The sequence below is a fragment of the Pogona vitticeps genome, chromosome 2, assembly GCF_051106095.1.
Source record: "Pogona vitticeps strain Pit_001003342236 chromosome 2, PviZW2.1, whole genome shotgun sequence".
Taxonomy (NCBI): Eukaryota; Metazoa; Chordata; class Lepidosauria; order Squamata; family Agamidae; genus Pogona; species Pogona vitticeps.
In genome coordinates, this window is record NC_135784.1 from 83,998,260 (window position 1) to 84,021,728 (window position 23,469).

A 23,469-nucleotide genomic window follows, 5' to 3' on the forward strand; every position below is an offset into this window, starting at 1 on the left:
GTCTGACAGATAAAGAATGCATCTTTGAAAGAAGGGATAGTGAAACTTCTCCTTAAGGTCTCCCAGTTCCAGGAGGATTTCTTAACAACTGTTGCCTTGTTGCTAATATTCTGTTTCAAGAAACAACTTGGTGAGGGTATTGGCAGCTCAATCTAATGTGCTTTTGGAGGATGTTGGCTATCTAAACTATGGGTAGGCAACTCAGTGCACTCAGACTATGTCTTTAGGGCATCCTCTGAAGCAAGCAGTTTGGGGAAAAGAGATGAAAAAACTATGAAATCTACAGTATTTGTACAATATTGAATGTCTCCCATTGTTTTATAATATATTGTCAGGAATCCTATTACAGTATATATTTACATCAGCTCAATTTCAGCAGGAAATTTCTGCAAATTAAGAAGTCAGTTTAGGCATTTGAAATTGAATACTGACTCAGATGACTGATGTGTGACAGCAGATGCCTTTGTCAACTTCCTAACTTGTAGCAATTCACCACTGATGATTATAAGTACAGTGGGGTCTCTACTTAAGAACGTCCCTACTTAAGAACAATCCGACTTAAGAACAGCTCCATTTGCTAAATTTTGCTTCTACTTGAGAACAGAAATCCAAGATAAGAACAGGAAAAAAAACCTTTCCTGCTCTTTTTTTTAACCTTAGGTCATCTTAGGTTAAAAAAAAATTCTCCCCCTAGTGGTAGAGTACGTATTAACCAGCTTTGCATTAGTTCCTATGGGAACTAATGCTTCAATGTACGAATGCACCTCTACATAACAAAAAAAAAACAGCCAGAACGGATTAATTGGTTTTCAGTCCATTCCTATGGGAAATTTTGCTTCAACTTAAGAACGTTTCAACTTAAGAACACCATTCCAAAATGGATTAAGTTCTTAAGTAGAGGTTCCACCGTAATAGTCCAATAGTTCGGAAAAAATTCAACTTTTTTTATTTGTGTATGAATTTTTTCATTACATGAGTGCTATCCCAGTTATAAACAGATTGGGATGTTGTAATAACAGCAGAAAGTAACAAATACTTACATTCCCTGCCCAGGAAGACTCTTCTTATTATCCTCATTACCTTGCCTACTAAAACAAACAATGACAGCATTTATTTTCCTTCCACAATTTTGTCTTTTGAAGAGTGAAAGTAGCCAGTAAACTGATACAGTCTCTCATATGTTTGTCCAAAGCCACCCCTTTATCCCTTCACTTCCTGTATAATATTTTGTCTTATTTAACACTGTTAATTTTTTGCTTTTCATGTGATATGCCAGTGTACCATGTTAGTACAATGTTCTGTCTGCCTATATGTCATTTTCAGGTTGTTGTTTTTTACCCAGCCTGTGTTTGAACTGTCTGCTTTTTTTTCTGAGTCCCTTCATATATTTTGATGTCTTAACAGGCTTGGTACTCTCAGAACTGTTGTGGGAAATCTGTTAGTATAGAAGAGCGACTTGGCCACAATGGGGATTTGGGGCATCAACTCCTATGTAAGTTTCATTGATTCAAATGGGCCTACTGTAACTGCAACGTACTTTAGCATGGTATGTCATAGTAAGTTAGAATCAAGCCATTTGAATCATTGGAACTTTCAGCAGAATTGATTTCCCAAATTAATCCCCATTCATTCAGTGGGCCTAGTCTAGTGTGATATACTACAATAAGCAACAGGATTTTGGTCCCTGTCTTATACAGAAAATAAATTTTCCTTACAAATAATGAGGTTTACTGTGCTCTAGTATTCTTTTGAAATGCTCCCAATATTATTTCTTTCGGTTGGAATTCCCATTAAGCATTTATAGTACAATATTGTTATGGTATATATGTCCTCTTCAATTAATTTCTAATGTTTTTGTTCTTTTATTTCATTTAACACTTCTCACTCACTTTGTTGCAAATTATTATTATAAGTGTAAGATGTTTAGTGTATGCATCAGTACATAATTTTTTTCTGTGAGAAAATTTGCATGGATAGAGTATGTTGCTTTGCAAATAGAGAAGAGATTTACTTCCTTCTAGGAGTGTCATAGTTGACGTATTACTCCAAAGCACCTTCAGTAGTTGCTGTTCTGTGCATACCTTTCAGTTGCCAGGACTGTCTTTATAGAGTAACAGGTATGTATACATAGTCCACAAGATAATCATAGATGCTTTCACTGGGTCAAATTCTTATACTTATTCTGGATATAAGGAGAACATGACATTCTATAGACATCAGTGTGGTGCCAGTGTAGTCCAACTTTGGTTCAAGGAAATCTGGATATCAACTGTTGTTTAAAGTCCACCTGGGATTATTGCTGGGATTTGTTTGATTGAATTACACCAGCAGATTTAATTTATTGAGTCCAGCCTTTGTAAATTGAAATTGGGACTAGAATTATTATTTTACAATCTAAGTGGTTTAGGAATGGGAGATTAGTGCTTCATTTATATTTCATGCCTTCATAGCTGTTTGAGTGTGCCATTAGTAGAATAAGCATACACTAAAACCAAGGGGAAAGGACCAAATCATAACATGAAGAAAATACTTTTCACTAAATATGCAAGTTTAGCACATCTTCCCACATGTTTGTAAGAGTATGAAGGCTTTTGCTCATTGTGACTCTTTGTTTTCTTGCTTAAGTTCAAGAATAAACTTTTTAAAACTGAGGATTGAAGGAGTAGAAGCAGTGATAGTGACTGATGCCACTTCTCCAAAAGCCCAATACTATAAAGAAATTCCCCTTTTCTCTGCATCATGTGACACAGTGGAGACCAAAAACATGATTGGTTACTAAGCCAATTAAATATCAAGAGCTTAGACAATCATTCAGTAACATTTTCTACAAATTTTCTTATGTTCTGAAATCAGGGATTTTGTAAAGTTCATTTAAATGACTGGTATTGCCACTCATAGTATGTTATTAATGTTGAAATGTATTTGATACAGTACTTTGAAAAGTACTGAAGTGCTAAGATATTCCATAGTATTGGGGCAAGTGCAGGTGCTTTTAATGTGATAGGTTAGTGTGCTTTTTATTAAACAGTGTTTGTGTGTCATGTGCTGTCATATTGATCGGCACTTACGGAAATCCTAGTAAGATTTCTAAAGTATGTGAGATATTTTAGAAGTGGTTGGAACCCTCTCAAAACATGTAAAAAGTGTCGCATACACATAGAGGACATAAGGATTTTCTGAGTATAAAGTTTTTTTTCCAGGTGCTGGGGCACATGAAAATGGACCTGGAGGATTCACATAGCTCAGGAGACACATGTTGTCCATCAGTGCCACAGTAGAATGATGAAAAGAAAGGCAGGTTTTAAAGGCATTGGACACCTGGTGTTTATGAAGGCTTAATTTGGTTTCCTCATTGACCCAGGTTTGTAAGTTTCTCATTTGTGTGAAATGCAGACACGTCTTTGACTGTTGTAGAAGAGTCTGGGTAAAGTATTTGATGCAGTACTTCCAAACATACTTGTTAGAAGCAGTATATAGAGTAGCAGACCTGATCACTCTTTCATTTTAATTATGGTGGAAGTTACTCATTTTTCCCCTTGATATTATGTAGGAAATTAATGGAAGCACTGCGAGTCTCCAGTATTGTTTTCTTTCATTCCCTTGAGTGAAACGAATTCTTTGAGAATCTTAGCTATTGTCCCTCTGCAAATGTGTGTAGACAAACTAAAATGCTTACATCTCTTTGAAAGTGCACATTTTTAGATGCAGAAGTTTCAAAGTTATAGAGCATTACTACAGTTGGAGTCAGTCTGGTTCAGGAGATTACAAGAATATTTTCTTAATGGTCCAATTGGCAGGACAAAGTTCCAAATAGAGTAGTTCTAGAACAAGCTGGATTTTTTAGCATATTTACTTTACTGAAACAGCGATGTCTACATTGGCTTGGGCATGTCGTGAGAATGGCTGATGGTCTGATTCCAGAAGATCTCCTGTATGGAGAATTAGTGCAGGCAAATCGCCCCAGAGGGAGACCACAGCTTTGATACAAGGACACCTGCAAGCGGGATCTGAAGGCCTTGGGAATGGATCTCAACAGATGGGAAATCCTGACATCTGAGCGTTCAGCCTGGAGGCAGGCTGGCCTCTCCCAATTTGAAAAGACATTTGTCCAGCAGGCTGAGGCAAAGAGGCAGTTACAAAAGCAGCAAAATCAGGGAGCTGGACAGGGGACAGATGGGATTTGTCTTCAATGTAGAAGGGATTGTCACTCTCGAATTGGCCTTCTTAGCCACACTAGACGCTGTTCCAAGTCCTCGATACAGAGCACGATACCATAGTCTTTCGAGACTGAAGGATGCCAGCGGTCCAGTAAAGGTATCACCTATTCCAGCATTTGTATTGTTTTGAGGAACATACAGCCTTGTCCTGATTTTCACGAAAATATGTTTTGTGAAAAATGCTTCATAAGGTTATAGCAAGCAAGACCGCTGGTTTTGAGGTGGTCATATTATTAAATCAAGTATTTTAGTGGTAGTATCAATTCTGATTTAAGTCAGTTTGATTTAAATCAGATCCACCCTGGAACCGCAGACTCTTATGACTCTTCAAACTTTCCTGAGTCTTCTAGATTGAGTTCTAGACTGGAATATTAGAGAAGATAGAAAAATTATCATAATCCCAAAAGAAGCCTATGGAAGCCCCTTAAAATTGAGACCCAAATCCAAAATTAAGACTCCATTTACAACATTTGTTGAATGATTCTATGACTACGTTCATTAATAATATGGAATTTGCCTTTGCAATCTTTATTCCATAATAAGAAATATTTTAAATTAAACTATTGCTGTGTATTACTTTTTAAAAATAAAAAAGCATTTTAACAGGAAAAAAATTAAAATTGGATAGGAGGCGTTGATTTAAAGCAAGTTCTTAATGAATGTTTTTATTACATGCTGTCAGGTCACTTCTGACTTAGGGTGACTCAAGTGAGTTTATGAAGTTATGTGAGTTGTTCAAGGAGTGGTTTACCATTGCCACCCCTCCTCAACTGCCTGAGCTCAGATTTGAAAATAGGTCTTCTGAGTCCTAAACTGACACCATCCAATGCATGATACTTCATTAATACCACTACATAAGCAGCACATGTATTTCCTAAACAATGGCTCAAATCTTACCACCACCTCATGTGCATTTATGACTAATTGTATTGTTTGCACTCTTTCATTCTTACAGCGAGGCTTTATGTTGCATCGCAATGCATATATTTTTCATTCGTTTCTCTTTTTACCTGCAGCTATACTACTGAGCTGGATCTTTTATTAAGTATACATAATACAGTGGGGGCTTGACTTGAGAACTTAATCCGTATTGGAAGGCGGTTCTCAAGTCAAAAAGTTCTCCGGTCAAATCTGCATTTCCCATAGGAATGCATTGAAAACCATTTGATCCGTATCTGCTCTTTTCCGTCCATAGAAACTAATGGGAAGCTGCTATTCTGCCTTTGACTACTAGAGGGGGATATTTTGTTTCTTTTTTTCTTAGGTCAAGAAAGGTTCAGGGAAGGCAGGGAAAATACAGTCCAGGCAGTACCAGGCAGTCTGAAGACTCCCAATCCACTCTCTAAACGCTGGGAGGAGTGAGGAAGCAGACAGGCACCCTTTTCACTGGCCAACAGTTAACTGAAAGTTCAAATTTTGCACTTTCCCTGCCTCCCACGTGGTTTTTTTTCAGTTCTTAACTCAAATCTAAGTATGTAAGTCAAGTCAATATTTTCCTATGAGAGTGGTTCTTAAGTCAAAATGTTCTTAACTCAAGCCGTTCTTAAGTCAAGACCCCACTGTATTCTAGTCTGCCATATGTTTGTACCTAATTGCCACAGTCCTACTACAGTACTTATCCCTTTATTATTATTCTCTCTTCATAAGCTTGCTTGAGTGTTAAAATCATCAGCAGAGGCCTTCCTCTTGCTCCTACCATCTTCCCAGGTGCATTTGGTTGGGGACACAGGAGAGAGGGCCTTCTCTGTTGGTGCTCCGATACTTTAGAACTCCCTCCCATAGGAGGCCAGGTAGGCCTCATCTTTGCAGTTCTTCGGCAAGCAGGCAAAGACCTTTCTCTTCAGGCAAGCTTTCCTTGAGTGAATGGCTACTGAGTTAGGTTTTTTTAAATGGATTGTTGTACCTTACTGCATTCAATGTGTTGTTTATGTATTTTGGTATTATACTCATTGATCCTTTTAGTTTTTTATACTTGTTATTAACTTAAATGCTGTCTTTTAATTATTGTAAGCTGCTCCTTAAAAAGGGTCCTTTTTAAGGAGAAAGGCAAGTTAAAATATTTTAAATAACTAAACATACTTGGCTAAACTGGCAAAATTCCATTGGCATAAATAAGAAGTCTGTACTGATGTATATTTTCACACACTGAATCACCAGTACACAATTTTTAAAATGCCTATACTGATTTTTTAAACTTGTGACAGTTCACCACTGAAATTTGTGCTAATGGAGTTATACTAGTGGACATAACTAACCAGATTCTGGCTGATGGCTGCAGGAGGTTCCAGCTCAAGGAGGAGGAGACTTAATTTTCTCTGCCATGGCTTCTAGCTATTTTTCTCTCATTGTGATATCTACTGTACCAGGAGTTGTCCGTAATGCTCTCTCTGCTAAAGTATATTTGTCAAAAGTACGATGAAATGTAAAATTGGATTAAAGCTACAAAATTAGCAGTTCCATAAACAAGATATTTGCCTAGCTTGAAAGCATATTGTTATGGGTTTTCTGGGAACAGAATCTGCAGATTGTTGTACTGAACACAAACAGCTCTTTGTCTGGCAGTGACATTCTGAAAGTAGGAGTTCATTACTTTTACATAGCCAATTTACAGATGGACTGTTTCAGTTCTGTGTTTCTTTGGAAGTTTGCCCAATTCATTGTGTTTAGAATTAGTTTTTCTTTGTCCTAAAATTTCAAGAGTACTGTAGTTCTTTCCTTCCTTACCAAGGACATAAGGATGCATAAGGGTGAATTGTTTTCATTTGTACATAGTGTTCAGGGTATTGCTGTATAATTTTGCTATTAGTTTATTTAAGAGAACAAACTTGTATTATCCTAAATTACAGCATAATTGTGGACTGCACTTTACTGATCGGATACATAAAGTGTTGTTTTGGAGGGAGTGTTTTGTTTTCATGCCGTTAACTCTATTTCTGACTTTATAGTGACTCTTTTTCGGGTTTTCAGAGTAGAGAATACTCAGAAGGGTACTCAGAACCATTCCATTCTTCTGGAGGGTGTCCTGGGACTGTACAGCTTTCCCATGGCTACATAGATTAACTCTTCTCCTCAGAAGCATGGTGGGGAATCAAACTCCACAACCAGATACCTGAACCACTGAACTATTCTAGTCAGGTTATATTGAGTTACTAAAAAGCATAAACATATTAATAGGGATGGGAAACTCTAAATAGTAAGAACAGGGACAAATGAAATTCAGAAAGTATGGATAGTGATAATTGTATTTACATTGGCCTTTCATAATACAGCTGCCTTGGTTCCCTGATAGCATGTCATTTGATAAGTGAGAAACAGACCTTTGTACTTTGTCTTGAACTTCCTAATGAATTTTAGTTCACCAGTTTCACATTATAGTCTGCTATAATTATTCAATCTGGTTCTGATTCAACATAATACGTTTGGGACTGGTTCGGTTTTAATTCACACTAGAAAATTAAATATTCACACTATTGGAGAAAGTTAAACCTTATAGTTTCTTTCTTTTGATCCTAAGCTCTGGAAGCTTTTGCATTACAGATATAATCACCACAAATGCAACTTTTACGTGAGGAAAACTGTGAGAGGAAAAGAGGGATCATTAACAAATGTAGGGTAAAGGAGGCAATGAATGTTTCACATGCTGTAAGCTTGTTTCGTTCAGTGTGCTACAGTTGGATTACATCTCTGCTGAGCCTCTGCTCAGTCTGTTGTTTTTCAGACTACAAAGGAAGCAGATACAGAAATCTGGATGAATCTCAAATATATACAAGACAGTGGTTCTGTGTACTCGTGATTAAGTGGCTGAAATCCTATGAGCACATGGCTAATGATATCATAAATTGGCGTTTTCTTTTAACGCTAATTAAACGTTTCCAATTAACCCCTCCTGCAGTCCAAAGCCTCCTAGGGATCCCTTTCAGCCTGGGGAGGCCTTTGGGGGCTGTGGAGTGGAGAGTCTTTAATGTCCAAAAATCTGCCTCCAGGCCCAGCTTATGCACATGAAATTACACCAGTGGGATTTCAATCATTGTATTGATTACTGATGAGCATGTAGCAATAGTGTGTGTTTTAGTCAAGCCTTTATTCTAAACCAACAATAGATTTTTTCCCTTTTTTTCCTATTCTTAAGTTCATCCAGCTTCTGAACAATAGTACATATTATCTTCTGCCTGGAGATACAGAAGATTCCATGTACAGCGGTGTTATTTCTGATATATGTAACTGCTTATAGTACTGTGTAAAATTTCTTGATATTTTTTCCCAAAGCCACCAAATGTGTGCTAGACCCTTGCCCTTCCTGGCTTATAAAACAGCCAGATGGGGGAATGGCCAAGTGGGTAAGGAGAGTGGTGAATGCCTCTTCTCAGCAGGGTATGATCCCAGCATGCTTAAAGGAGGCAGTAATAATACTATTAATGAAAAAGCTCTCTTTGAATCTCACTTTACTGGATGACTGTTGGCCAGTCTCAAATATTCCATTTCTGGGCAAGGTACCAGAGTATGTGTTGGTTTCTCAGCTTCATGGATTCCTGAATGAAGTGGATTATCAATCCATTTTCATGTGAATTCAGGCCTGGCTATGGGATGGTGACAGCTTTGGTCACCTTGGTGAATGACCTACACCAGGAACTGGTCAGGGGGAGTGTGTCCCTGTTGGTTCTGCTGGACCTTTCAGTGGCTTCCAATACCAGTGGCCATGGTGGTTTCAACATCTTGCTATGGAGCCAGTGGTTCAGAGTTTGGTTTCCCAATGTGCCCCCTTGACAATGACCCATAGGGTGTCTTCCAGTTCTGCAGTTCTAAGAAGAAGAAGAAGATGAATAATGTTAGCTCTGGATGACCAGCCATACTCTCTGGTGGAAAACAAGGGTTCCCTTGTTGTGAGAAAGGCAATCTGCAAATGAAACAAATAAATAGAATGCTGGTTTCTGTAGGTTTGTAATAGGACTGGCACACCATTACCAATTTCCATTCCAAATGACCCATAGCTGTAAGGTGGTGCCAGATTTAGGCAACTGATACAGGAGCAGTTGGCCAGGGCACAGGTGGTACACGTTACAAGTAGGATGTCTGGTATCTAGGGTGCAGAACATGTCTGACAGGACACTGGTTAGAGGTAAAGGCATCAGGCACAGAGCAAAACACATGTGCAGGATACAGTTGTGGCCTGTTGAATGTGGCTATGATGGAGGGCAGCCACACAGCTCACAATATCTAAGATGCTCTGATGGACAGGCTGCATCAGTGGAGTCTAAGGTAAAGGTAAAAGTTCCCCTTGATAATTTTTGTCCAGTCATGTTCGACTCTAGGGGGCGGTGCTCATCCCCGTTTCCAAGCCATAGAGCCAGCGTTTTGTCTAAGACAATCTTCCGTGGTCACATGGCCAGTGCGACTTAGACACGGAATGCTGTTACCTTCCCACCGAAGGTGGTCCCTATTTATCTACTTGCATTTGCATGCTTTCGAATAGCTAGGTTGGTGGGAGCTGGGACAAGCGACGGGCACTCCGTCGCGTGGATTCGATCTTACGACTGCTGGTCTTCTAACCCTACAGCACAGGCTTCTGCGATTTAGCCCGCAGCGCCACCACGTCCCTGGCACCACCACATCCCTGCATCAGTGGAGTCTAGCTATTGGAAAACAAGGTCTGTTTGTCACAGGCAATGGAGAAACATGGTGGCAGTACTACAGGCTGGGAAGATAAAAGGGGTGTAGTGTATGGCCCCCACTCTCAACCTAGTAGTTCAGGGTGCTTTACAGGGTATGGAAGACACATGAATGCATAATTGAGTGGGCTAGAAAAGTGGCAGGACATTTTCACCACAGTATTTCGGAGTGTGCTATTGCTGCAGAGCCACAAATAATTGGGATTGGCACTGTATTGCCTAATGTAGGATGTGGGAAATTGATGGTACTCTACCTTCTCCCTGATTGAAAGATTGCTGGAGTAACCAGTAGTATATTCTAGAGCCCAAGTCCTTCACCCATGCAACAACAGGGCAAGCTTTCTGGGACCCTGTCTTGACAAGCACAGCATGGGTTTATTCTGCCATGACCTGCAGAGGAAAGTCATGGCAGAGTCAGAGGTAGAGGCCTACAAGCCAAAAGAGACCAATTCCTTGTCTTACTGGGCTGAAAAAGAGTCTGTTTGGGGAGAGATGGTGGGTTTGTAGTTGGGCGGCTGCCAGCCTTTTGCCAAGGGAGCTGGCTAAGTCTCCCTCTGCTCTGCAGGACTGGACCCTGTTGCCTCTGGCTGCCTCCCCCTTCCCAACATCAGCCACCTGGCTCAAGGGGGAAAGAAGGCTTTTAGTCGGAGCTGCTTCAAGGGCCCCACCAGACCAGCATTTCTGTGCTCAGGGGAGCCGGACAACATCTGCCTTCTACAGCTCACTGAATGAGAGATGGTGGGACTATGGCTGGGCTCCCGCCGGCTGCCAGATTCCCTGAGGGAACTGGCTGGGGAACAAGCTGGGAAACAGGTGGGTTTGAGGGGCCTCTGGGGCAACCAGTAGAGACAATATACGGCAGGGGAAGATATGGCGGTGGGAGTAGGGCATGCCCGCGTAGGAAAAATATAAAACTGTGTATATTTGAAATTGTTTTTATGTTGCATGTTGTGAGCCGCCCAGAGTAGACTATGTCTAGATGGGCGGCATATAAATAAATAAATAAATAAATAAATAAATAAATAAATAAATAAATAAATAAATAAAGGAGGTTAGATACCTTACACCTATCCCCCTTTCTAGCTCTGCTCCCAGCCGAATGGTACCAGGTGACCATATCAGCCACCCCCCTGGCCACATGGTACTGTTGGTAAATGCCAGGTCGGCAAAAAACAAGACTACCCTCATCCATGACTTAATCTTGGATGAGGGGGCCGACCTGGCATGCATTACTGAGACCTGGGTGGGAGAAGAAGGAGGAGTTCCTCTATCTCAGTTATATCCCCCTGGGTACTTGGTCCAACACCAGGGTTGCCCGGAGGGGCGGGGAGGAGGTGTGCCAATAGTCTACAAGGATTCCTTCCACTTTTCCTTGGGAAATGGTCTAGAGGGCCTATATTGTGTGTAGGGCTTGCGAGACAGATTAGGGATTCTATTGGTGTATCGCCCACCCTGCTGCTTACCAACAGTCTCCCTACCTGAGCTGACAGAGGTGATCTCAGATCTGGTGGTGAGGACCCCCAGACGTTTGGTACTGGGAGACCTCAACCTCCATGCCAAGGCCAATTTATCAGGAACAGCTCAGGACTTCATGGCCGCCATGATAACCATGGGGCTGTCTCAACATGTCATCGGCCCAACTCATGAGAAAGGCCATACACTTGACCTAGTATTCTCAACGGGACGGGGGGATGGTGATCCGGATGTGGTGGATTTATCTTTGATTCCGTTGTCATGGTCGGACAATTTCCTGGTAAAATTTAGACTCTCTGCCACTACTATCCTCTGCAGGGGTGGGGGGATCAATTAAAATTATCCACCCCAGGAGACTTATGGATCCTGAAGGATTCTTGAATGCTCTATGAGAGTTTCCAGCTGATATGGTTGGCGCTCCTGTCGAAGCCCAAGTCGCCTTGTGGTACAAGGAGATGGCCCGGGCGGTTGACACAATTGCACCTAGGCGCCCTCTCCCTACCCGCAGAGCCTATATGGCTCCATGGTACACAGAGGAGCTTTTGGCTATGAAACAGTTGGGGGGAGACGGCTTGAGCGCAGATGGAGGAAATATCGCTGTGACTATGACCAAACACAGCTTAGAGCCCATTATCGGACCTACTTTGTGGCAATACGGCTGGCGAAATGCCAGTATTTCTCCAGCCGTATTGCTTCCTCCATGTGTCATCCAGCAGAGCTATTTCGAGTGGTCCGGGACCTTCTTCAACCTAATGGTTCAGTGGAGGTCCTGGACTCCTCAGGGGCAATGCATTCCTGTTGATTCTCCTGGACCTCTCAGTGGCTTTCGACACCATCGACCATGGTGTCCTTCTGGACAGACTGGCTGGGATGGGAATCGGAGGCACTGTTTTACAGTGGTTCCACTCCTACCTGGCTGATCAAGTCCAGAAGGTGGTGCTGGGGGACAGTAGCTCTGATCCATGGCGGTTGCGTCATGGGGTTCCTCAGGGCTCTATACTGTCCCCCATGCTGTTCAATATCTACATGAAACCACTGGGGGAGGTCGTAAGGAGGTTTGGGCTGAGGAGTTAGCAATATGCTGACGACACCCAGCTCTACCTCTCATTCTCTACCAATCCAGGTGTGGCAGTCACCATTCTGAACTTGTGCCTGGACTTGATAATGGTCTGGATGAGGGTCAATAAACTGAGGCTCAATCCAGACAAGTCTGAAGTGCTGCTGGTGGGTGCCCCGCCAGATAGGTTAAAGGGCCATTTCCCTGCCTTAGATGGGATTACACTCCCCCTAAAGGACAGGGTCTGCAGCTTGGGGGTGCTCCTGGACCCCAGTCTGACCTTGGAAGCCCAGGTGGACTCGTTGTCCAGGGCTGCCTTCTTACAGCTGCAGAGAATATATCAACTTCGCTCTTACCTGGATGAGCGGAGCCTGGCAGCAGTCACTCATGCACTGGTAACAACCAGACTGGACTACTGCAGTGCGCTATACATGGGGCAGCCTTTGAAGATGGTCCGATGACTCCAACTGGCACAGAACCCGGCTGCGCAGCTAGTAAGTGGTGCCGCCGCACGGACTCATATCATGCCGGTTCTGAAAAATTTGCACTGGCTGCCAGTTGCTACTCGGGCCAAATTCAAAGTGCTTACTTTGACATATAAAGCCCTAAACGGCTTAGGACATGGTTACCTAAAGGACCGCCTTCTTCCATATGAGCCTGCCCGTCCTCTAAGATCAGGCCAGGAGGCCCTTCCGAAGGTGCCATCCCTGAAAGAGGTGAGGGGGATGGCATGTTGAAATAGGGCTTTCTTGGCTGTTGCCCCCCAACTTTGGAATGCCCTCCCTATAGAGATCCGCCAGGCTCCAATACTCATGGCTTTTCGGCGCCAGGCAAAGACCTTTCTGTTTAGCCAGCATTTTAATTAAACAGCATTCCCTAGCTGGCCACATGAGCAGCAGGACTTATTAATTTTAATGTTTTAAGAATTATTTTAATATATGATACTTTATATTGTCTTTTAAAATGTTTTTAATGTTTTTAAGTTTTAATGTTGTACACCGCCCAGAAGCCACTGGTAATGGTGTGGCTAAAAATATTGTAAACAAACAAACAAACAAACAAACAAACAAACAAACATCTACACAACTAAGGCAGGGGTGAAATTTAGTTTCCTAAAATGCTGCCCCCTATGTTGAACACTACTGTGGTTTGAAACTCATGGGAGTGCTTAAGGCCCATTGTGTAGTAGCATGGGAGAACAATATTTCATTTTACTTCTTTAGAGACTTAGAAGCATAAAGACTCTGTCCTCATTTATGGCCAGGACTATATTATCTTGTTTGTTATATGCCGTCTAGTTGCAACCAACATATAGTGACCTTAATAGAACTTTTAAGGTAAGTGAGATATTTAAATAGTTTTACCAGTTATGCTCCCCCAGTGAACTTCCATGGCTGAATGGGGATTTGAACCCAGGCCTCCTAACTCCTAGTCCATCACTCTATCCACTTTACAACACTAGGTATCATCGTTAGTATCTTAGCTTCACTGAAAATCTTTAACTGAAAGGACTATGCTACTGCCCAATGTACTCCAATTTTCAGCCCCGCTAGGTGAGGCTCTGCCTCTCTCTTGCATGACCTTGCCCCTGCATACACATGCAACTCCGCCCCCCCCCGTGCGCTGGGTTCCATCGCAACCAGAGTGTATGCGATCGCTGCACGGAGGAGGAAGACCGCTGCACACAGCAAGGCAGAGATGCATGGACACACCCAGCTTAACGAGAATCTTGTTACTGCTGATCTGAATTACCTTTCTTTTTAGTAAAAAAAGTAATAGTAATGCTCTTTTTTTTTGATGCTGGAATGGTGAAAATATGAACAGTTGCAAGAAAATAAAAATAAATGGCAAGGTTTCAACTGAACAGTTTCCTAATTTCATGAAGTGTAAATTTAATTTATATGAGAAAAACAGTGGCTCAGAGCTACAGCCACAGTTTAAAAACAGCTGATAGCTTATGCCAATGAGAAAGAAATGTAGTACTACTTTGAGTATATGTCATTAATGTCAGAACTCTAGTTTTTGATGTGGGGTTTGAAAAGAGGGAGTGATTTATATACACTAAGTCACTGGGATGGCTAAAATTTAAAAGCTGACATAAGTCACTAAAATAACATACTGAAAACAAGTTTTGTTCTGTCCTAAGTCTTTAATTTAGAACACTTAACGTAGCATTTGGCAACTGGCAACTGCTTACCTCATGTACTTAATTTAACTTCAGGAAGCAGAGTTTAACTCTCAAAGACCTCATTTTTTTCCTACTTAATATTGCTGTAATAGACAGTTTTCTGCAAAGCCACCAAAGTGTGCATATACAGTATTACTTTGTACTGTTACATTGGACCCTTTTTTTGCAGGAAGCTACCAAATGACTTGAAGCCGACCTTTTAATGTGTATGTGTGTTGTGAAGCTATAATTTGCTTTGAATTCTATCAAGTAGAGTGGAATTGAAGGAGTTGGGTTCTCACTTTTGTTGCTGGTGCATAGAACATATTGTGTATTTCTACTACATGCATAATTAATTCCCAGGCATCTCTTTATATATCTTGGCAAGCAAAACTGAGATTTAGTACTAATGTAGCTAATCCTGTTTCATAATCTCATTTTCTAATTTAGGTTTTCTTTCTGCATATTCCTCTTAAGTGCAGAGATTAAAATTACTCGAAAATTCAAAAGAATTTTTTTCGCCAAGGATTTTCAATTTTTCCAAGAGAAATATTGGAAATTGGGGGAAATGTTGAAAAAATGGCATATGTATTTAGGAATGCAGAAAATACTTTTGCAACAGCGGTTTCTGCACTCAAAATGTGTTGCAGGAAATTATAGGGTTTTTTTCATGTAAGCCACATTATAGGAAGTGTTTCTTAAAGGCAGTGTACTGATTCGTCATTTAATTAATATTTGCTTTGTAGATTTCATAAATATTTCATATACTTTAATTTTATGTGCCACATTGACTGAAATCCTCTTCACTGCACAAGCTAAATCATAACTTTCAATCTATTCTTCTCTGGTAAACAAAGCAGCCATGCTGCAATTCAGCAGACAGAAAGTTTTGATTTGGCTTATGCCAACTCAACAGAGCACGGGACTCATATTACTTAGGAGATGGGAATTGTAGTAAGATCTTCATCGCAGCAGATTACCTTTACAAGTTAGAACTTGCAAGCTTTCACCCTAGCCCATTTCAATACTCTACCTTCAACCATTCTAGAGGGAAAATATTCACATACCCCTTAACGATCAGCACCTTTGCCCCTGTTAATCTGGTATGGTGAAAAATATGGAACATGTCAGGCTGTTTTGCACATTTTATAAAGATTTGCACAAATTATTTGTTTTCCCAAATTTTAAAACATCCAGGTAGACCTGGTAAATTTTACATCTCCTCTCCAATTCCTTAAGTGATATTAGAGGCAGCTAATGTTACAACACTCTGTGCAGTGGTTTGTATAATAAGAAAACAGATGATTAAATCACTTCAGTAATCAGATTAGAAATTTATACTTAACTGCAATTTGAATTTTAGTCTGTTTTGTATTGTTTGCAAATACTATATGATTTGTTACTGTATTTTAGCTTTTTATATCTAGCATGACTGATCTATGATAACAGTAACAATCAAGTTAAAGATTTGGCTTATGCTACAAATCAAATTTCAGCAATTATAAATTATGTGTTTTAGACTGTTAAATAAACAAAAATAAAATTAAGTTGAATAGGGAAGTAAATATTTTATATATGTTTCTTGAAATTCTCATTTATGGGAAAAATGTTAGTTAATCTACAAATGTTGACTTTGCAGCTTTATAGTTTTCCTTATAGAAGATAAGTAAAATAATTTCCCTCTAGAAAATCTAAAAGCTGGGAAAAAGTTCAAATTATGTCGTTTAAATTACTTCATAGTTGACTGCTGTAGAATCAGAATCAAGGCACCATAAAAATGAGTTGGATGCTAACTAAAGATATTGTGAAAAATTATTTTGTTTCAGGTTGAGAACCAAGGGTTTGTAAAGTTTCAGTAAGCACAACTGTGAAATTTCCTGAAAAATTAACTAGCCCATCTGCTTTCATATGCTTATATAATTTAGCAGTAGCTTAGGGGACAGTTACACAGGCATCTGCAGACAGTGGTTCACAGTCTGTTTTCTGGAGATGGCAAGGCACCTTCTATAAACTGTGTTGGATGCAGTAGAACAAGATGAGTTAGTCTGTGCCTATTTAGCCCTTTACCTGCAGCATCCTGTGTCTACCCCCAGATCTGCTGTGGAGGGCTGGGGACATCATATGAGTGGCAGGTGGTGCTGGTAGCTTCCAGAGGGTACAGGGAATCAGAAGAGATCACATCATCCTCCAGTTCCAATGAGCAGGAATGGAATTCAGTTCAAGGAATATTCTTCTTTTTGAGGGAAGAAACTCTGGATCCAACCTAATTCATATTTTATGTTTCCAACTTCCTATACAGTATTTTATTTTAAATACTTCTTGTTATGTACTGTCAAGTCGACTCTGACTTATGACGACCCTATGAATGAGGGATCTCCAAAATCTCCTGTCCTGAGCAGCCTTGCCGAGCTCTTGTAAACACAAGTCTGTGGCTTCCTTGATGGAGTATATCCATCTCATATTTGGTCTTCCTCTTTTCCTGCTGCCCCTAACCTCTCCCAGCATTATTGTTTTTTGCCAGTGGATCTTGCCTTCTCATGATGTGCCCAAAGCAGGACAGACTCATTTAACTTTTCAGGATCAGGTTACATTAATTGTCTTTATAACAGAGTAACAATTGTTGGGACAGATTTGCTCCTACTTTTGTAACAAAATTGACTAGACCACACAAAAATAAGACTGTTCAAAAAATCTGCAAAACATCTTACTGTTTCATTATAAGAAAACGCTATATGTGCAGACTGCATACAATGGACAGTGCAAGTTGCAATGATCGATATCCTCAGCAATATTTTGGGGTGTACTCAAACTAGCTGCTTCTCCAGAGTATCTGCTATATGAGAACATTGTGAATAGTCTGTGAAAGTGTATCGTCCAAGGGCTTCCCATAAAAGGAAAAAGGATAGTTCTTGAAAGCATTCCATATGGACCAATTTAATAACATATCATTCAAAAACTGTGCTAAATTTTCTTATCTAGTAAGAGTCCCTAACAGAACATTTATTTCATATTTATTTAAAATATTTTTACCTAGCCTTTTTCTTTAAAAAGAACCCAGGGGGCTTACATCAGTAATAGACAATATTTAAAACCTAAAACAAGAAGTATACAAATATTTTTAAAGAATCAAAAAATGCCACACTGAATAAAATAAATAAAATCAACACAAAAAACATTCAAAGTAATAGCACAACGATCCATTTTAAATCCCCTCTCAGAAAGCCAGTCGCTAAGGGAAGACCTGCCTGAAGAGAAAGGTGTATGTCTGCTTGCAGAAGTGTAGCAAAGATGAAACTAGCCTGGCATCCAGCGGGTAGGAGTTCCACAGTCTGGGAGCAGTGACAGTGGATGCCCTCTCCCAAGCACACCTGTGAAGGTGGTGAGACTGAGACCATATTCAGTCTTTAATTCTTTGCCATCTTGTTGTCAATAGAATTCAACATCTCCTCTGATGGATCGTAATCTCACTGAAGACAAATTATCTGTTAGTGCCAATTCCATAAAATACAGATTGAAGAGAAGGGGGGGGAGTCGTATGAAGCAGCCCAGCTGATATGTATATGTACTTCAAATTTTGTAGAATTTGTTGTATGTGGCATTCACTAAGGTAAGCATACATGAGATTGCAGTATTTTTTTTTTATTTAATGTGTGAGATGCAGTTGAACTGTGCATTTTAACTGAGTATCCCATTGTTGCAGTATACAGTAAAGTGACTACAGCATAGGACATTTTACCTTCAGAAGATTTTTCTCTAAAAATTAGTTTTTCTTTCTGCATTGTTAGTTAAACTTGGATTTATATTATAGGACCCTATATACACATAGGGTCCTACTGCTTGCATAGGAGGTATTGCTAATCCCTCCACACATCTACAGGGTTTCATGCCCCCCAAAAAACATATTCTAGCAGGGGTCCCTGATCAATCCCCTAAATCAGAGGAAAAGGGAGTTGTTGGTGTTTCAGATTATATAGACTAGCATCCTTCAGTCTCAATAAATTATGGTAACGTGCTCTGTATGGAGGACTTGGAACAGCGTCTAGTGTGGCTGAGAAAGCCAATTCGAGAGTGACAATCCCTTCCACACTGAAGACAAATACAATCTGTTCCCTGTCCAGCTCCCTGATTTTGCTGGTTCTGGGACTTCCTCTTTGCCTCGGCCCGCTGGACAAATGTCTTTTCAAATTGGGAGAGGCCGTGATGCACCGCCTGCCTCCAGGCTGAATGCTCAGATGTCAGGGTTTCCCATCTGTTGAGGTCCATTCCTAAGGCCTTCAGATCCCACTTGTATCGCAGCTGTGGTCTCCCTCTGGGGCGATTTCCCTGCACTAATTCTCCATACAGGAGATCTTTTGGAATCCAACCATCAGCCATTCTCACGACATGCCCAAGCCAACATAGACATCACGGTTTCAGTAATGTATACATGCTAAAACTTCCAGCTCATTCTAGGACTACTCTATTTGGAACTTCAGCTTATATACCATCGCATCATGCTGAAGTACTCTCGGAGTGGTTTACAACATAATTATGCAAACAACACTTTGTCCCCCAACAAGCTTGGTACTCATTTGACCAACCAGAAACATAAAAAGTGAAGTGGCACTCTGGTTATGTTGAGGACAATTGGCAGATATTTCTGTTTATTCAGAACTCTCATTGGCTCATTTGAAGAAGTCACTGCATTAAAATCTCTGTTTCTAGGCCCAAATTAAAAAGATTTAAAATCTGCAATGGTTTCTTTTCAACTTACACTTTTCTGTTCAAGCACCATAAATCAGATTCTATTTAGGTGTCTTTATAGTATAGTTCTGTGAATAGTTAACTGGAAATAAACTGTGAGTAAATATATATAAAACTGAGCTATCTGGATTTTGTAGAGCTAGCACTAAGTGTATCTGTAAGCATAGTTTCTTGTGTCTAGTATTGTGTAATATTAATGACATCAGAAATGTATATAACCCTTTAGTTATTTGTGTGTGTACAGACCCTTGTATCCAAGGATCACCCACCCTGTCTGCACATATACAGCTGCTGTCAGTTCCAGGACAGTTTGAGGGTGCTGAGAGTGTTGGAAGCAAACTGTATTGCAGCTTTGGGGGGGGGGGTTCTCTGGTGTTTTGGCATATTGGAATGGAGCTGCAACCATCCTCAGCAGATTTAGGGGACAGATTTGACCTCCAGACCTTGAGGAATTTCTCACTCTTGACTTTGATGAAGGATAAGAAGAGATATCTTTCAATTTTCAGATGACAAAAATCAAATGGATAGCTATACTTCAAAAGATGGTAATAAAACATCAAATTATATTGATGGTATGAAAAAGAATCTGAAACTAGTAAGAAAGTGAAATTCAGATCACAAAATGCAACGTTCTCTAAGTTAAAGAAATACACCAAATGTATATGTACAGGATGGGGGATATCTTGCTTGTAGATATGTAAATAGCCACGAAGTTGTGTCATTGGTTATTAATAGAACCTTGGATTCTGAGTAGTGGAAAATAATATTCATCATCATATGCTGTCAAGTAATGCCATTTAATTTTGTACCAGTTAGATCTCATTTGGAGTACTATGTCCGGCACTGGATGACTATTTTAAAAGAATATAGACATCCTGGAGTAAATTCAGAGAAGAACAGTGAAGATTATCTGTGATGTGGAAACCATGTGTTTTGCAAAAAGACTGAAGGAACTGCATATGTTTAGCCTAGAAAAGAGGAATGAAGGAGTTATGATAGCATTTCAAATACCTGCTGGGGCCTAACGGGAAACAAAGATTTATTATGTACTGCCACAAAGAGCAGAACTAGATCTGATGGGCTTTGAGTATAGAATTACAGGTTTTAGTTGAACATTAGGCATATTAAGGCTTCTAAGCAGAGGCTTAGAAGGGAGGCAGTGGAAGACAGGGGGGCCTGCCGTGCTGTGGTCTGTGGGGTCACGAAGAGTCAGACACGACTTAGTGACTAAACAACAACAAACAACAGAGGCTGGCCAGCCTCTAGCTCCATACTGCCTCTGTAGTTCAACTGCAGGAAGTTGAACTATAGCATCTTCAAAGCACCTTCCAATTCAAGGATTCCAAGATTTCCAGGAGAAATTTGTTTCAACTTTGCATGTGGTATTTTTTCCCTTCAGTATTCTCCAGTTTTGCTGAATGCCTCTGAATTATCCTTTAGCTCAAACATTTGAGGTCTCATCAACTATATTAAATAGTAGTAACTTTAAGACAAAACCAAAATGACAGTGAATGGCTGTGAATATGACATAATTTATTGCTATTAATGCCACTTAATCACTTCAAGTGATTCTGAAGAATCTAGACTCAGCATTGTAATGACTGGATGTTCCAGACTCAGTCTGCAGCTTGGTTTTGGTTATGAGTCTTGTGCATGTAGTTTTGCAATGCAAAGATTACTCAGAAAGGATTCTGTAGTTAGTGTGTAGAGCAAGTATACAGCCGAATTAGGCACTATATTTTGTAGGATTTCCAGGGGTAGAGGAAAATTTGTTAGGCCATTGTAAAAAGAAATAAAAATCAGCTACGTACTTCCTTTTTTGGTTTCAGACAGTAAGCTTTGTTGTTAATAAGCAAGTTAAGTACTGTATAGTTTCTTGAGAGTTCTTTTGGTAATGTTTCTGTCAGACCTAGCTAAATGAGGCAGGTAGTTTGGCAGCTCCTGAACTGTGTGAATGAGCTGCAGATCTTAAAACAGGTGGACTGACATTAGAAACTTTACTCAAATTCAGGAAATTTCTTCATTAAAACCCCTCCTTGGAAAGTAGTGTTAAGTATCATGTTGTGCAGGGTTCCCCTGGTACGGGCCTTCATTCCATGCAAGAAGCTGCCACACTAGATCTAGCCAGGAGGGGCGATTGAGGAGCCTAACGGCAAGGGAGGTCTAGAAGGAAAAAACAAGACACCGGGCCTTCTCAGCAGTGGCTCCTTCTCTCTGGAACAAACTCCCCTCCGAGATTCGCTTGGCTCCCTTGCTGGGTATTTTCAGAGACCAACTTAAGACCTGGTTGTTCAGACGGGCCTTCCCTCCAGGCACTACTTAGTTTTCTTCTTCCCATCTTGAACTATTGTTTTCATTGTATATTGTCGAAAAACTGTCAAATATATATTTTAAATTGTTTTTATCTTGTATGTTGTGACCGCCCAGAGTAGACTATGTCTAGATGGGCGGCATATAAATGCAATCAATCAATCAATCAATCAATCAGTTGTTTTGTCCTAAAAAAGAAAAATACGAAACTGGGAGGGAATGCACTCTAGTGAAGTATAAAAAAGTGTGTCTGCTGTTGGAAATATTTCTAAAAATAAGTTTCATCTAAAATGTAATTTGATTTAATCTGTAGATAAAAATCAATGTTTTTTAAAAAAATTAAATTGATTTAAATCAAGATTTATATAATTTAAATTTTTAAAAATCAGGTTTTATTGAAATTGTCCCAAAAACTTGATTCTGTTTTATTTAAATCTTTATTTAAATTAACGTAGTTGAAATCATCTGGAAAGCAGACTACTTAATCCTGATTTAATAATAGTAGCAAATAATACGCCTCCCAAAATTTCTTACTGCTGAAAACAAAGTAAGTTTAGTATTGTCAAAAACAGTGTTTGTATGTAAATTCTGAGGATCTTGTTGCATGCTAATATTCTGAACTTTTTTTTAAGCTTGTAATCATCTCTTTCTGAATACTATCTCTTCTGTCTCAGGCTTTGGTTAGTGGCTACTAACATTCTGTTAGAAAGTGAAGTAAACCCTGAAAGCCACAAAGTCTGCTCCCAAATGATTTAGTTTGTATGGAATGGGATACTTGGGCCGGGGAAGGAGGAGAGAGGCCAGCAGTTTGATGCACTGATGGTTTGGGTGATGAAATCTTACAAGAAAGATGTAGGAGGATGGCACACTGGGTGTTTGATGGTAAGATGCTTTTATTACCTTTTATCCCTGCCAGAGGTCTGACTTTTTCAGCAGAGTGTGATCCCTGGGCATTGCTAAATGAAGGGAGTTGAGGCCTCCAGATCAATTAAATTTGACTCCCCTGATATAACAGCACTATAAGAGTGTTTAACAATACCGTAACAGTTTAACAACTTCAGGATAGTTACTTCATCTTTCAGATTTATTGAATGTCTTTATTAAAAGATTTGTTGTCTTTATAATCAACTTGTTTTTCTTTGGTAGCTATGGCAGCCATTCGAAAAAAGCTGGTTATAGTCGGTGATGGTGCCTGTGGCAAGACATGTCTGCTCATCGTATTTAGTAAAGACCAGTTCCCTGAAGTATATGTTCCTACAGTATTTGAAAACTATGTAGCAGATATTGAAGTTGACGGAAAGCAGGTACGTATACAGTCTTCTCAGTACTACATTTTTTATTTTTGTTTCTTAGACCCTGTAGATTGGTATTCTGAAACCTAACATAAGAGATTCATTGGCCAGAATCCTGTTACTTGCATACACCAGCATAAGACAAATGGCATGACTCACTGCAGAGAATTTGCATCAAGATGTCAGTGCATCATTTCTTGTCCTGTACCAAGTTATGTCCCTGGTATGTAACAAGGAGTACAAGCATCAGCTTTTTAACTAGTGGTAGTATGTCACAGTAATTTACCATTTGATGCATACATAAGTAATTGAATTCTGGCCATGAGTGGATTTCTACTTTCCAGGAACTCTGGATCCAAGCAAAGGAGTCTTCAGAACTTTGTGTACTTGTAGACAGTTACAATGGAACACTGTTCATTTTGGGCTGCAACCCTTTGTGTACATGACATCCATTAAAGCCAGTAGGACATACAGTACCTGGTCATATGAAGTGTCCCTATATTGGTTGTTGTGGGTTTTCCAGGCTCTTTGGCCATGTCCTGAA

General features: G+C 40.0%; 1 protein-coding gene across 3 annotated transcripts in view; it reads left to right on the forward strand.

Annotated features, from left to right (window-relative positions):
• Positions 1–23,469, forward strand: part of RHOA (ras homolog family member A) — a 36,312-nt gene that overhangs the window by 3,229 nt on the left and 9,614 nt on the right. Inside the window, exons 1-3 of one of the 3 annotated variants that reach the window (XM_078385518.1) lie at positions 3,201–3,361; positions 18,014–18,187; positions 22,780–22,937. In XM_078385518.1, coding sequence (XP_078241644.1) covers positions 22,782–22,937 — 156 coding nt within the window. In that variant the 5' untranslated portion in view covers positions 3,201–3,361; positions 18,014–18,187; positions 22,780–22,781. Of the gene's footprint in view, positions 1–3,200; positions 3,362–18,013; positions 18,188–22,779; positions 22,938–23,469 lie in introns of those variants that run through there. The other 2 variants (XM_078385519.1, XM_020789399.3) reach the window with 2 other exon arrangements.